Below are 16,080 nucleotides of genomic sequence, written 5' to 3' on the forward strand. Positions count from 1 at the left end.
TCAACCCCGTGACTGTGGCCCAGTGCCAGAGATAAAGCTCTCAACAGGTCTCAAAAGCTAAAATATGTGTCATTGAGCAGGTATCTTTGCACGTCAGTAATGACCAAAGTCTGGATGGGTTTGTCAATATTTCAGTGGGCCTTTTTCCCACTGAAATGTTGCCAGTGGGTAACTCGGAGGCACACTGCAAGGAATTCATTAGCCAGACAAAAGAGATGAATGGTTTCCTCTGATTGTAAAAGGCATTGTACTGAAGACTTTTCAAGCTTTCTTTATTTAGAAGTATACTAAAGGATTTGTATAAAAAGTTTCTAAATTTAGAGAAATCTATTCTTTCTAAAACTTCCTCCTTTTTTATCCATCTCATTCAGCTAAATTTTATCAAGGAAAAGACAAAACCTTCATTTTAGTGAAAAAGATTACCAAATTCCAGTCTGAACAAATTGTAAATGCAAAGACCTAGAGAGAAAGTAGACAAAAGGTATGGATTTCCTAAGCTATTCCTCTTTCTTTGACTGGGACAAGTTTAGTACTTTCAGAAGAAACTGAAAATTAAAATGAAAACCTAAGAACTTGAGAATCCTACTACCAGGACAATATACATTATTTGCCAAAAAAAAAAAAATCCCACACCAGTACAACTTTAATATGAAATAAAAATTTGCAACTGGAATCCTAAATGCTCCATCCATGAATTCTGAAGAGATCACTTGAAGCAGCCTCTCAGACAGTCTGAGAGCTTGTACAGCTGCAGAATGCTTTAGTGAACACTCTATATTATCAGCACCACCTAGAGTGAATCACCAGAAACAACTCCAGCCCCAAAACTAATATTCTTTACAAAGCATAACTTCATTTCAAAGGAGCATTTTCCAGACTTACCTTCAAAGCCTTCCATTCAAGTAAAGATGGTTGAAACAATAGAAGAGAAGCAATGTGAGACCATAATTTTATTATTGCACCTAGAAGACGTCAAAAAAAGACATCAAAAAAGCATTTTAGAATCAACTGAACTCTGTCTATTTGTTCTGGTTTAATCATCAGCAGAAATTTTCTCAATCAAAACATTGTTCATGATGATGAGGAGGAAGAGGAGGAGGAGGATGTCTAAAGCAAAACAGAATCCTGTTTACTCACTAAAGAAATAGAAACACATTGTTGTGGGGTCTTTTATCAGTAAACTATTAAGAGCTTGAAGGTAGAACTGAGTAAATAAAATGGATAATATAGACAGTGAATGTTTATGAAGTAGTTGGTTTTATCTTTATTTATGCACATTCTCTTTACAGTCTGCTTTATTTAGACACCTCCTTTATTAAAGGCAATTCCTGTACACAGTCATAATACCAGAGAATGTTAGGAAACTTCTATTATGGATGCATATTGATTTTCCATTATTTTCCATGTAGGAAAAAAAATTATGTAAATAAAGATTCATTTACACCCATCCAGTAAACTGAATGGTTTACCCTCATCCTCTTCCAGTTTGATGCCACAAAAATTAAATGCAAAATTAATAGAGTTATACTAGTAAATGTGTAGAACTACTCAGTAGTGAATTAGGCCTGTAATTTGGAGATTATTTTTATCTCCATGATTTGTCATATCAGTTAATGCTTAGTTCTGTTAGTTTTCAGAAATATTTACTTTTCAACCCCCCTGAAATCCACAGGAACACTGTACTTGATTACAGTTCTGATAAACAGACACCTGGCACTGATATCACACTTCCAAAGTTACTTATTTTCATTTTTTAAACAAATCAGTCACTACTATGGCTGTGTAAAGACCTAATGGTGACCTGTTTTTAACAATAAACAAAGTAGTAATATAAGCTTAACAAAACAGGGAATTTTCTTGCATTGCATATATGCAAAAATTCAGCCATCAACAAGAACTGATTGTTCATTTCTGGCAAGTCAGTGCAAAGAGACTGAAAACCGCATGACTTTGTGTGCTGCTGACTGAAGAATATACTGACAAAAATATAAAAGAAGAATATACTGACAAAAGTTACGAGAATAATAATCTACTGACAAAACACAACTTTGTGTCTTTACTGCAGCTTGTGGTCTGAACATTAAGCCTGAGAAGTCAGTCAGTGCTGAAGGGGATGAGAACAGCACCTGTCTTTTTGCAGAAGACAGCTCTCTCCAGCACCAATAGCTCAGAATTCAGAGTGCACTGGTGATATTTATTCTGCTCACTCATCTTCCCCACCCAGCAGCAGTTGCCTTCCTGTTGCCTCTGGGGTCCACACACCTCTGCTGTGGGGAAGTTTCTTTTCCCTAGGAAGGGATGAGTTTGCCTCTGTCTCTCTCTTCCTCATCTATCTTCTGACCTAAAAATACTTCTAACACAAATCAAAACAACCTGCATGCTTATTTTGCCCTTAAACGTTGTCTTCATGCTGAACCTTATATATTTACTCTGAATATATTTACTTATATATATACTCTGAAGTTAGAACATTGTTACTAGTGTTACTGAATAATTGGAGAATTATAATATAATTTCACATTTATGCTTTTCATATAACCAAAATACTTCATAAAGTGAATAAGTATAATTCTAGAATGAATTATAGTCTTTCACTCTGGTGAGATTTATCTAACTTAAATCCTTAATCTTAAGAGAAAGAGCAAAGAAAATGTATTTTTTATCTTTTAGTTCTGACAGTAATTCTACACTTTTTCATTGTCACACTATTACAGTAGATATATTTTATCAATATACTGCTGACACCACATGCCAAGTAATTTTTCCATCATATCGCATAAAATATTTCTATAATAGGACTGCACTATGAAGAAACTAAGATGAAAGTATTATATCTGTGAGGAGAATCTGACCCGTGTCCTTTCTTAAATAAGAAAAGGTGTAGTGCTTTCAGCCAAAACTGATAACTGCTAATAAAATAATTTTTATTAGCAATTATTAATATATTTTGTTAGCATTAACAATGGCAAAGATGCTGACATTACTCAAGGAATGTCTGCATAAAATTATTACAATTACAAATTACTGTAATGTGTTCTTTACCACTCCAAGAAAACAAATGTACTTGCCATAATATGAAAATACAGCAAACATTCCACATGCAAGTTAATAAATCAAAAATAATAATTCAAAATAATCGATCAAAAATATCTTTACTGTGTAAATTCAAATTCTGTCATTTGAAAATATAGGACACATATATTTAGAGCTATGACCACTGAGAAAGATGAAAACCAAAAATTGTAAATGCTGGGTTTTTTGCTTCAGGGCATGCATACTGCTTCACAAGCTGAAAATTTTACTCTATAGTTATTTCTAATCTTATTTCAAGACATTTTGCACATTTTTTTGGAGTGTGTGAAACAAAACCTCCCTGAACAAGATGGGAAATCTATGCATGCCTTGGTTTGACATTGAATGGATAATTTTAATTCTATGATATCATAACACTTCCTTTTTGTGTTCCTATGTAAATGCTTGACTACAGCATCTCCAGGTCATGTGACAGGTGAAAAAGGACCATTTGATTTGAAAGCTGACCAGAGAGGTCCAATGGGATTTTAAAATTTTCTTTGAGCCCTGGTGGTTGTCCTTCTGAATGAAAGCAACTGGTCTGATAAGAAGTAAATCAGCTGCATAAAGAGAATTTTTAACATCTCAAGATGGGCAGTGGAGCCAGTTCAGAGAGCAAGGACTCAGCCAGGAGATCCAGAGAACTGGAAAAGAAACTCCAGGAAGATGCAGAGAGGGAAGCCAGGACAGTCAAACTACTACTGTTGGGTAAGTAGAATAAAAATTGCTCATAATGCTTTCCCATTGAGGGGTTGTTTTTTCTGGAATTATATTTTAGTACTGTGAATTTCTCACCTCTCACTATTTTATTTGAAGAAGACAATTTTGTAATATAAGTTTAAAATATTTTCTGGTTGTGGCTACTCATGAAGTCACAAGGAATGTGCTGGAAATGGCTGTGTCACTGCATGTATTCAATTTTAAATGTTATAAATCCTTGACTTCGAACACGTTTGAGAAATGAGAACTTGCTGTTAGAATAAATGTTATGTTACAAGCTTACAGAGAACACATCACACTTATCTCTTTTTTTTCACCGATCTATATGCATTCATTTGCAGGAGGATTAAGTTAGATAAGGGGTTACATAAAAATCCACGTGTCACAATATATTGATATTGTTTATCTTCCAAAGTGTTTCATTCGATTTTTTAAAGAAGCAGAAAGAGATTTAGAATGTCTTTTTTTGATGTATAATGGAGTGTGGAATGAAAAGTACTCAGATGAATACAGATAAATATTCTCAAAAACTACTACTTTTAATCCCCACTATGATCAATTTATTAGCAGAAAGAAGCTGTAATGACAAAAGAAAATACATTCTCTTTCTTGATACAGGTTTATTATTTTTTTCCCATGGTGCTTTGCAGCTTACAAGAAATATCTGAGAGCACATTAACACCATCACTGTCCTAATATTTTTCTTCTAACAGCCTCCTGTAAAAGTTAACAGTGGTTTCTCCCAATGAATAGAAAAACAATCTTTGATCATTGGAGTGTTTCTATTTTTGCCTTTCTTGCAATTGCAGTTCTTGAAAATGGTTTTAATCTGACATTTATTCAGACAAAACTAGATTAGATAAAGTAAATCAACTCTGTTGTTTTGTATCTAATGAAAAAGGCCTATTTATACCTGTTAAAAATCCAACAATTATTTTTCAAAAATAAATAAGAGAAGAACATACAGGTTTCTCAAATAATAATAGGAAAGCAGAAGTTTGATACTCTAGATGTAACATCAGTATTTGGGTTGTGGCTTACAAAGCTTTTCAGTCCAGTCAGGAATACTATGAGTTTCTGTACGGCAATAATACAAAATATTGCTCCTAATAAGGAAAGCTTCAGTCGGTCAAAAAAATCCCAGAACTATATTTTCATTTAAAATTCCATAAATTTAAAGTAATCATTATCTATTCTTACAAAAAGAAATTGGGACACTGAGTTAGAGCCAGGATCCATCTAATTCAGCATCCTGTCTTTGACCTTATCCAACTTTATCCATGAGGAAAAAGTAAGAAATCCTTTAAGAGTAATGTATACGATAAAGAGGAATTTTCCAGATGAAGAGGAATTTATAACTTAAGCAGTTTTATCTTCAAGCTTTTATGCCCTTACAGTATTACTGAAGGCTGTTTTACAGCAGGACACCAAGTAAATTTATGCCCACCCACTGAACATATGTATGTATTTAGTATTAAGGATTTAAGTCTTAAATGTTTCCTAATGTATATAATCAGTCTTCTTCTGACACTATTAACAGCAGCTTTGAGATACTTTTAGTAAAATACTTTGAAATTCAATGCAAGCTACATGAAAAAACATCTATTATGTTCATTTCCAACTATGTTCAAACCTGAACATAGTTCAGTTTCATTAGCTACACAAGCACTCTTTTCATGAGACAAGATGATAATTTGGATCTGAAATACTTCTTTATGGATTTTTGCAATATCTTCCTTTACTCACATCACACATGATAAAAATTCAAATTTTTCAGTGGGTAATGTTTTGGAAGGCTTTTTTTGTCCTGAACAACAGACCAGAAAGTCTTCATAAAAAACATATTGAAGAGACAAAAAAAAAAAAATAATGCTTAATAACCTAAATTTTCCTCCCTTTAAAAATATGAGAGGTGAATAAACTGTGTATCTGGAGCTTACTGTGCCACCAGAGAGAGTCTCTTGAATGACTGAAGCCAGAGATGCTGAAGCAATGTGCAGAATAGACACCATATCCTTCCACAGGGACACGTGAAATGGCCAGATAGAAAAGGATTAAATCTACCATGTTCAGATTTGTACCTGTTACACACCTCTGAAGTGATATCAGAAATGATACCAATTTTACAGTTCATAAATCAAGGGCAGCTTTGTTCAAGCCCACCTAGTCCTACCTAGTCCTAGCTTTCTGTTCAGTCAGACTTTATGTTGCCTTTATACTTCAGACCAGATGTCATAGTTTCTTTTTGCAATAGGCCCATTGGTAGAAAATACTCAGAAAAAAACAGAGATGTATATCATAAACTTTTCAGTGTAATCACTTTTTTCATTACACTTAAAATGTAAAAAAAAGCAGTACATTTTGACCCTTTTATGAGAGGATTATTTAAAATCTAGTGTGATGTCCCTACAGCCAGTATATCCAGAAATTATATCCAGAAACAAGGCACTATGTTTGTTTATGTCAAATTCTATGACCCAGACAAACACACTAACTGGGCTGAGATGATTTACAGTTTATATGGTAGGCACATATAAACTGGGGAGGAGGGAAATTATGTCAGGTTCTGACGTTCCTCACAAGCTGGCCAGGAGCCAAGAGCTGTAAATCCTCTCTTCTAGGCACTCCCATGCTGCCAAAACCATCCCTTCCCCCAACATGTCCATGAATCTGGTCTTTACGTATTTATACTTCAAAAAGATCAGGTTGTTGTTTTATGAGTCTGGAACAAACTCCAAGGTGAAAGTTTTATTTCCTTTGTATCAGGGCTATATCTGGCCTGCCACATCACCTGTAGTTTGCATTTTCTTTGTGGGATGCCAGTTTTCAATTTATAGGTGTGCAAAGTGCAGCACACATTCCAAACATGGCCAAAATAGCTGATGCTCACAGTGATGTTCCACAGAAACAAGAACGTAGCTTCAGTTTAAACAATCATTAAAATTTTAACTTATTTATTTTCAAAGTATTATTCCACGTCTCATTATCTACAGTTTTCAGTGTCAGGACAAAAGCCACTCTCAACAGAACTGATCATCCTCACCTCATCTTTTGGGATACAACTCGTACAATTTAATTTAAACATCTGCCTCAGGGTAACAGAAATTGAATCTGTTTCATTTATTGTTGTAGCAAATATTTCTCTCCACTGACTATAAGACGTCTCTGGTAAGTAGTCTGAATGTAGAAATTTATAGTATAGATACTTAACACCAGTTAAATGAAACAGTCACTGTAGTACCTAGCCTGAAAACACAGGGTTTGGGCACAAAGACAGCCCAACAATCCCACTGATCAGAATATACTGATTTGCTTTTTTGGAGAGTAGGGCAGTATTTAAGGATGTTATTCTCTCAAGAGGGTAAGATCTTAGATTGTTCTTTTCACAAGATGTTTTCTGTCATACACTGAGTTTGTTGAATCTCATAAGAGGACCAAGAAGATATGATTTCCATTCTAGTTCATAATATCCAGACTTCTGAATGGCACAGGCAAAGACCAGGCAGGGGTGTGAAACATTTTCTGATTTTATTTGAATATTTTTCTTATTTGAATATTTTCTTTTCCTGCTTTTTGATGTTTTATGTCAGTGTCAGTGGGTTTTCTGACAGGTTTTAAACAAACTATTCAGCAGGGTTTTTTATTTCCCTGTGTTTAATTCTGGAAAATTTTCTAAACTAAACCTTTCCTTCCACAGGAATAACAACTGTAAAGAGATAATAATTCTTTATCTAAGACACAAAGCCACCTTAATATGGAAAAACCTTCCTCAATGTTTCAGCAGCTGCTAATCTTGAAAGCTTGTACTCTCCACAACTATTCAAGCAAATTCTGCATAGAAAAACAAAAATGTCAAATCACAGATCAGGGCCTGGGTTCTGTTTCCTCTTGAATTTGTGAGATTCTCACTGGGTTTCAAAACACCTTCATTTTTTTCTCTATTTCTGCTCTGTCTACATTCCATAGTGTCCTGCAGGGAAGAGGCTGAGCACTCCCAGAGCAGGAGGGAGATTTGTGTCAGGCTGACAGGGGGACAGCTCCTTTGCAGCCTTGCTGCGTGGCTGCTCTTCAGTCCCAGGATGCCCAGAACCATGGTAGGCTTGGGACATGGTGGGATGCATTTCTGGAGTACCCAAAGTAAGAAGAGAAGCAGGTTACAGCCTGCCAGAGTTCAGCACCTCACTGAATGTGGTGTGCCCTGGGGCATGGTGGAGGTGATCTCTGGGAAGAAGTGTCAATGTTATCAGCAGCGGGGACATCTTTCTGCTCCCAGGAACAGTGCCAGAGTTTCAGGCATTCACTGAGACTTTTGTGCCAGTATTCTCTGTGCAGTTATCCATGTCAAAGGAATGGAGACAGAAATGAGGAGTAAATTTAAGTTAGGTCTTATATATGCAAAATATAAAATATGGTGATGACTAAAATACGGTGATACCTGTCAGGTGGAGCTATAAATCTTCAGAGCTGACTGAGCTTCTCAAAACTCTAATTAAGTTCTTTCTGAGCTTCAGGACAAGACTTTGTCTGAAGTTCTTGTCTATGATTCAGAAAATCTAGGCTTGAAGAAGATGGCTTCAGCTCCCTGTGTAATCACTCTAAGGTCTTTTGTGATGCACTTTTCCCAGTATTTCTGCAAGTAGAAATCCACTGCAGCAGGTGGAAATGCAGCCCTAACCCTGGTTTTCCACACCAGAGACTGGCCAAAGAAGGAAGCTACATGGTGAAGGGAAGGAATTAAAAAAACAGGTGCAAATAATTCCTGACCTACTTCTGGGCATGAAGGTGCTGCTACAATTAAGATGATACTGCATGGTGAAACCAAAGTCTGAAAGTCACCTGTTGTTTAGATAAAAGCATTATTTGGGTCATAAATTAAAGATGAGCAGAGGTAGAAAATTGCATCCAAAATATATAAATGACATCTCTCACTGTATTTTAACAGTGTCTCTCGGATCTGGAAGACAAGTTAATTCCTATATTATGTTTCCTGACATCTTTCCATGAGGTGAATGTACAAATTCTCAGTACAGACTCCTCTCTTCCCTACAAAAAGTGTAGCAAACACTACCTTGCAGATAGGGCTTTACCAAGTTCTTCATAAGGTCACTGAAAGGATAATAAATTATCTACAACAAATTTGCATTTTTTCCAAACTGTGGCAGATGGCAGCATCAGCCCATTTTGCATGGCTTGCTTTTCTCTTGCACTTTCTACGATTTATATGATGGATTTCAGAAAATGCTTTGAGTATGGTTTACTGTCTCTTTTGATTCATTTGAGTATATTATTCCCTGTCATTTGAATATTGTTACCTTTACAGAATGTGTTTGAAAAGTCAGCAATCAGTTTGTTCTATTTACTAAGAAGTCCTTGGTAAAAAAACCTAGGCCTCGGATTTTGGTTTTGTCAGAAGTATTTGACACCATACCCTGAGGGACAAGGTAATCTACCAAGATATGTGATTAATCTTTTTGTACTTCAGCAGAGCTTTTGATATTTTCTCTCACAAGAGATAAAACATCCAGCTCACAGCTGGATAACCTATTACACGATGGGAGAGCAACTGGCTCCTGGACCAGGCACAAAGGTTTCAGTGAGTGGGGGGACATCAGGCTGGGGACCTGTCACTGCTGGGGTCCCACAACCATCCTCAGCCTGGTTCTCTTCAGCATCATCTTCAATCACTTGGGTGCAGGACTTGAAGGAAGTTTCTCAATGAAACTAAATTTGGATGAGCTGTCAATTCCCTCCAGGGCAGAGAGGCCCTGCAGAGAGATCTCAACAAATTAGAGAGATGGGCACTCACCAACCACATGAAGTTCAACCAGGGAAAGTGCTGGGTTGGGGCAACCCTGGTTCTGTGCATAGACTGGAGAATGAGAGCCTGGAAAGCCTTGCTGGGGAAAGGGATCTGGGGGTCCTGGTCAGTGGAAACCTGAACATGAGCCAGCAGTGCCCTGGCAGCCAGGAGGGCCAGCTCTGTCCTGGGGGATTCAGGCACAGCATCAGCAGCTAGGAAAGAGAGCAAAGATTCTAGTGATGAATATTTCAGTTTCTTTAAAATATGAAGAATATTTGTCACCTTGAGCCCTGTGCACAGTTAAGTTATTAGATAGCATCCAAAGGAGGGCCATGAGGATGGATGGTGAAGGATCAGGAGAGGAATCATTATGAGAAGTTGAGATCTGTTCAGCCTGGAGAAGAGGAGACTGAGGGGAGATCTCACTGCAGTCTTCAACATCCTCCTGAGGAGAAACAGACAGTCAAGTACTGATCACTTCAAGATCAGTGGCAGGATTCAAAGAAAGAGCATGAGGTTGTGTCAGGGGAGGTTTAGGTTGGATATCTTCACCCTGACTGTGGTTGGGCACTGGAGCAGCTCCCCAGAGCAGTGGTCACAGCACCAGCCTAGAGAGTTCAAGAAATGTTTAGACAATGCTCACAGGCAGAGGGTGTGATTCTTGAGGGGTCTCGTGAGGACCAGCATATTCTCTGATTTTATGAACCCTGTCCCAGGGATTCACTAAGTTCTCTTCAGATGCTTTCAAAATCCATCTCTTTTTTGCCAGCTCTTGCCAACCCTTATCATTCTCACTGACCGAAGGTGATAGTCACTTGTGTTGATTTGCAATGGAAACACTTTGCATTGTGATTACTCACTTTCCATGAGATAAGAGGGCAAATTAGCAGTACATAATCTGGCCAAACCTATGCCCTAGTTCTTGTACTGGCTGTGTAAGCAAATGCCTGCACCACTTCAGCAGCTGTGGGGTTTTCCTGCAGAATCATTCCCAAGGTGGAACAGGTGGACTGCTCTGCAGGTTTCCCACTTCCAGCCACAGTACTCCATGGCAGAAATCTACATGGCAGAGGAACCAAAAAACAGTGTCAAGACTTTTGCTCATATGCTGCCTCTGCATCATGAGCTAGACCACATATAAATCTTTACACTCTGGTTTTCCAGTTGATCAAAGAAGTGGCTAAAGGGCATGAACCTGGCTCACTTGGCTTATAAAAGGTTGTAATACAAATTAAAAGAGCAGCAACAAATCAGGTAATAATGGGACACGATCAAAGGCTGTACTTTGTTCCTGCCCATCTGCCAGAGATGAACTCAAAATATTATCCATATTTTTATTTACTTGCTAACAAAAAATTCTGTAATTTTCTTTAATTGACTGAATATTCACTTCTTTTCCAGTGTCTCTTTCCTTTTCAGTATCAATACTTTAACCCATACTTTGTTTTTTTTAAATCTAAATGGACATTCGGAAGGGTTCATACTTAATACAATGAGAAACTAAGACATCTGTTCTTCTTTTCATAGATAGAAAAATCTGTGTTCCAGAGAGTTATTTTTAATACTTACTTCTTATTCATCTATCAATCATATCTTCTCAACATTCCCCTTCTGCAGGTGCTGGAGAGTCAGGAAAGAGCACTATTGTAAAGCAAATGAAGTAAGTATCTGAATATGCATATTAGCTGTTGAATTTGGTATTTGTAGTATAAGCTGTCTAGCTAAAGTCTTATTACAACATTTGTGCTTATTTGAATAAAATGCAAAGAAACATCATTCAAATCAGGTTTCCATTCAAACACCCTGTAAAGAAAATCACCAAGTGTCTGAGACACACAGGTGGATTGGTAGTCAAATTTGAATGGACAAATCATGCACTGGGCTCATGCACGGACACCAGGGAATCTGCTTCCTTGGCTTTGGTGGGAGTTGCTGTAGTGGAAATACGACTGTAAGAGACAAGCAGTGATGGCTGAACCACCTGGCAGGCCCTGTCTCCAGCAGATGCCAGTGAAGGATGTTTGCAAATCATCAGACCAGCCAAGCCAACACACTTGTGCTGGATACCCTGGCAGCGTCTGATGATCTGTGGCTTGGAAACCATCCTGAGCTGGAGACAGCACCACTCTGTCCCTATGGCAGCCCTCATGTCTACTCCTAATTCTTTTATTGATCCAATGTAAACTAACAACATCCACAGCATTCTACAGCAAGTAGTTCCACAGTTTACACTTGGTGTAAACCATCTCTCCAATTAATTTCATTTTATTTCACTGTATTTCAAGAGTAAATATCAAAGAATTCTCATTGTACCATAGAACTGAGAGGGGTTTCTTCCTGGGTTTTTTGGAGGGAGTAAGGTTCTTTTTTCTTTGGGTTTTTTCTGTTTGGTTGGTTTTGGTTTTTTTATTTCATTCGTTTTTGTTTTCTTTTTTGTGGTTTTTATTTTTTGGTGTTGTTTTTTTGGGGTGTTTTTTTTGTTTCATTTGGGTTTTTTTCCCCCAAAATGGCCTCTGTAGATCATTCTTGGTCTTCAGAGCTCCTGTTGAGGTTAAAAATGTCTCCCACAGGCCAGGAGAGAATGCATTTAGCCACCAGCCTGCACAGTGAACAACTGTTACCCTCTATACCATGGGTAGGGACTGATATAAGAATTGCTTTTAGTAAGAAAATTATCAAGACAAAAAGTTTTCATACAATAATCAATCTAGAAAAAAACCAGGCTGTACAAGCTGATGTGCAGAAATCCTTGTTCTAATCTGGTTACAGAGATATTATGAGTGCATAATAAACCTATTGCAAGAATATTTGTAGTTGTTTGTTCATAGTGCACAAGGTCCCTCACAGATTGAAGTCAGGAACTTCACTTTCCTTAGCTTCAGAGGAAGGTTGAATCTCTCTACATGTGTGTGCTGATTTACAATTTAGTTTGACAATATTATTTCCATATATATTAAAACAGGTTACAACTAAATTCATACACGTTTTTCTTTTAAGGGCAACCAAAATGCTAATGTATCTGGTTTAAATTAATAATCCACCAAAGTTCAAGGGACCATACTTGCACTGATTGCAAATGCTCCTTTACTGCACAACCTGATAAAATATTGCTGTTGTGTCTATTCTTATTTTCATAGAGAGGTCCAGGTCTGATTTCTAAACCTGTAAAAATACAGAAAAAATTACACAGGGATTGCAGCTGTTTAGATTTGATTGCACTTTGTAAGCACCAATCTCTTCCTGTGCAAAAATCAAACAAACTATTTTATGAAATCTGTGATACTATTCTGAGCTTAAGTTCCCCTACCTATTTATTATCTTCACCAATACCTATTTATTATATTCAACAATGCATTTTAAAGAGTTACGTAAAAAAAATTAGGTCATAAGAACAAATTTCTACTATTTAAGCCACTCATTTTGTAATAAAGAAGATTCAGAACCATCCACCAAATACTTTGCTAGCCTTTTTTTTTTTTCCAGTTAAATAGTAGATAAATTTATTTCTGGTTTGAGTTCCATGCAGGAGACCCTCCCTATACAGCAAGCCATTGAGGTGTGTTGTGCTCAGTCTCCCCAAGCAGGAGCAGATTAAAGATGTTCCTCTGAACTGAGCACTTTAGGAATGCTGATAAGCTTTAATAGCATGGAGGAAGAGGAGAACACTGCAAAGCTGAGAGTTACATATAAAGACTTGTGCATTTATGACCTGTCAAATTGATCACAAATATTAATTCTTTTACAGGAAAACTGTTCACAAAAATTGTATTTTTTCATATAAAGTGTCATCTTTCTGTCACAACCAAGGATTTTTAAGGGATTTTTTTCAGTTAAAGCTCCCAATATTAGTTAATTTTTTTTAAATAATGCATAACAGGTTCTAAAGAACACTGATAGATGTTTACAAAATAAATAATTTTGCAAAAAAAAAGTTTACAGCAAAATCATAGTAATTTCATAACTAATAACATAATTTTATACTTAATAAATCCCATTTTTTTTTAGACTTAATCAAAGTTATATCCATCCACTAAGCTTTAAAAAATATCTTCTGATACTCAAAATACAGATATGCTGCAAGGCCCTTGTGGCATAAAAAGATGAGGATGGTTATAAGAGCCACTAAAAAGAAAAAACCATCTCTGGAGTTCTGTGCTTCTAACTGCATAATTTCTAGTGTGCTATCTAGCTTTTCTAAAAGCAAGTTGCATATCTCTGTACTGTGCTCTTACTTAGCAGTATAAAGTTTCTACAAATAATTCAGTGACTTAAAAGCAGGAAGCAAAATATTTGGTAACTCATCGTGCCTGTTGAGACTGAATCAAAGCCACCTATCTGATGAGAAGCCCTGCTTTTGTGAATAAAAACCTCAGAAAATTGCATCCATAAAATGGGGAGGCTCTCTGCTCCATGACACTTTGTTTTTTCTTTCTCCCAAGTTCAATAGGACTCCTTTGAATCTTGCAGAATTCTTTCAAATTCATGATGAAAACAGCAATAAAAAAAAAAGGCATGGCTTCAAAACAGAGTTCATGAAGTTTCCTGATCAAGAAGTGATTGGGAAAACATTTTAGAGAGATTTTTTTTTCCTACCAGCACAGGAATGTAACTTTTGAGTTTTCTGACACCCATAAATCAGAGAGATGTTAAGACACATCAGTTGTCATCTAGGTTTTGTGTGTGTGTATATTAGTGAATTGTTTTTTGACAGGGCTGACTTGGCTACTTAGGTAGCTCTCTCCAGAATGTATCTCGGGCAAGATGGGGTAAAACACCAAACCCCACAGTCCAGAAATTCTGTATTTAATGGCCTTCACCTCTGACCAGCTGAGGTGAGGAAGAATAGAGCCTTGGTTCCAGCAGCCAAAGCAGTCCCAAGTCTGTTCACTGAGAGCACACCAGGCCAAAGTGGGTGAAGATTTCATCCTTTTCACAACTCATGGAAAAAGAAGTCTCTGAGCTGTGACATAATCTGCACACTGATTTGGAGAACTTTAACCATATGCCATTCTCCAGTCAAGGAGGATTATGAAATTCTAATTCCTCTGCCAGAAAGATTACTGAAATTGATTACTAAGGCTCTTTACCCTATGGAGTAAAATGTAAGTCTCCAAAGCCTGGAGATAATAAGAATAAGACCTTGTCATAACTGGAAACTGTAGCTGATGCACAAAGAATTTTATTTTTTTTCTTGTTTGGGATCTAAGTAGAGAAATGTCTTGCCCTATATCTCCAGGCATGGGTCTGGCTCTTGTTCTAGACTCCTACTTTGTTTTAGATTAACCCCCACACAGAAAAAACCAGCATCTATTCACTCAAACTGGGTGCAGACAACTAACCTCACAAAGACAAAAACTGCTGTTTTCCTGTTCTAGCAGAATAGGCAGATCAACTATTGATAAATGCTTTTCCAAGGGCCAGATGGATTCAGTTCTTTCTCACATTGACTACAAAATGAGATCTAATGTAGCGTGATCTAATTTGTCTAACTTTTTTCATGTATCCCATAAGCCTTTTGTTGGTTTTTTTTCCACCAGAATCATCCATAAAGATGGCTTCACCTACGAGGAACGCATGGAGTTCAGACACATCATTTACAGTAACACAGTGCAGTCTATCCTGGCCATTGTGAAAGCAATGACTAAGTTAGGAATCAGTTATGAAAACCCTGATAGAATTGTGAGTATGACACCCTTTCTCTTGAAATAGCTATTGGAACACTTTTTTGTGTGTGTGTGTAATGTAATAGTAAAGACTAGTAGAACAAAGAGGATCCAGTATTTTCTTTATGACAGTGGAAACTGAGTTCCATTTGAGTTATATGTGACAAAATGTCCTCACTTACTTTTATTTTCTCAAAACTGATGCCTAATTTTTGCATAAACTCCCATTCTGTTTGCTACAAAATAAACATTCAAGTTGCAAAGACATTAAAAAAAAGAAAAACAGAAAAAGGAAAAAAAACCCCAACAAACACAACCTTTTCTTAGCTGCTTAGTCACTTATTTATTGCTATTGAGAAATGTAAAAAATATTTTCTTTTTATGACCAAACCTTGGGGTTCAGCCATGTAAGTTAAGGTTATGTAGACATGTTGGGACAATTTCAGTCTGTCATTGCTGCTGGAATAAAGACCTGTCTGTTGTGTGGATACACTACTGACACACTGGGAAGTTGTGTCCAACATTCCTGACACAGTCAAAAATCCTCTGCACAGGCAGATGGAGGCAAATCCACGGGAAGAAGACCTGTAATCTCCAGTCAATCACGCTGAATTTCCAAGGACAGAAATAAAGGAAAAACTTTTCTTCTCTGTGCAAGTATTTAGTCTTTTAGCCTGTAATTCAGATCTTGCTGAGAATTTCTCAAATGCCTGTCAGAATATCAGTTGATTCAAGTTTTGGCAAATTCTGCCTAATCCCTAGAGGTTTATCTTGGAGGGAGTAACGTCTGTTTATCCGAAAGAGCTTTACTTGTTCCAGAAGTCT

General features: G+C 36.9%; 1 protein-coding gene across 1 annotated transcript in view; it reads left to right on the forward strand.

The window, feature by feature from the left end:
• The first annotated feature begins 1,096 nt into the window (after nt 1-1,096).
• LOC120509279 (guanine nucleotide-binding protein G(t) subunit alpha-3-like) overlaps nt 1,097-16,080 on the forward strand; it is a 28,866-nt gene continuing 13,882 nt past the window's right edge. Inside the window, exons 1-4 of the mRNA XM_039723729.1 lie at nt 1,097-1,105; nt 3,663-3,780; nt 11,210-11,252; nt 15,130-15,271. Of these exons, the coding sequence (XP_039579663.1) occupies nt 3,663-3,780; nt 11,210-11,252; nt 15,130-15,271 (303 nt within the window). The 5' untranslated portion in view covers nt 1,097-1,105. The remainder of the gene's footprint in view (nt 1,106-3,662; nt 3,781-11,209; nt 11,253-15,129; nt 15,272-16,080) is intronic.

This window comes from Passer montanus, unplaced genomic scaffold (assembly GCF_014805655.1).
Source record: "Passer montanus isolate IOZ18808 unplaced genomic scaffold, ASM1480565v1 scaffold50, whole genome shotgun sequence".
NCBI classification, from domain to species: Eukaryota; Metazoa; Chordata; class Aves; order Passeriformes; family Passeridae; genus Passer; species Passer montanus.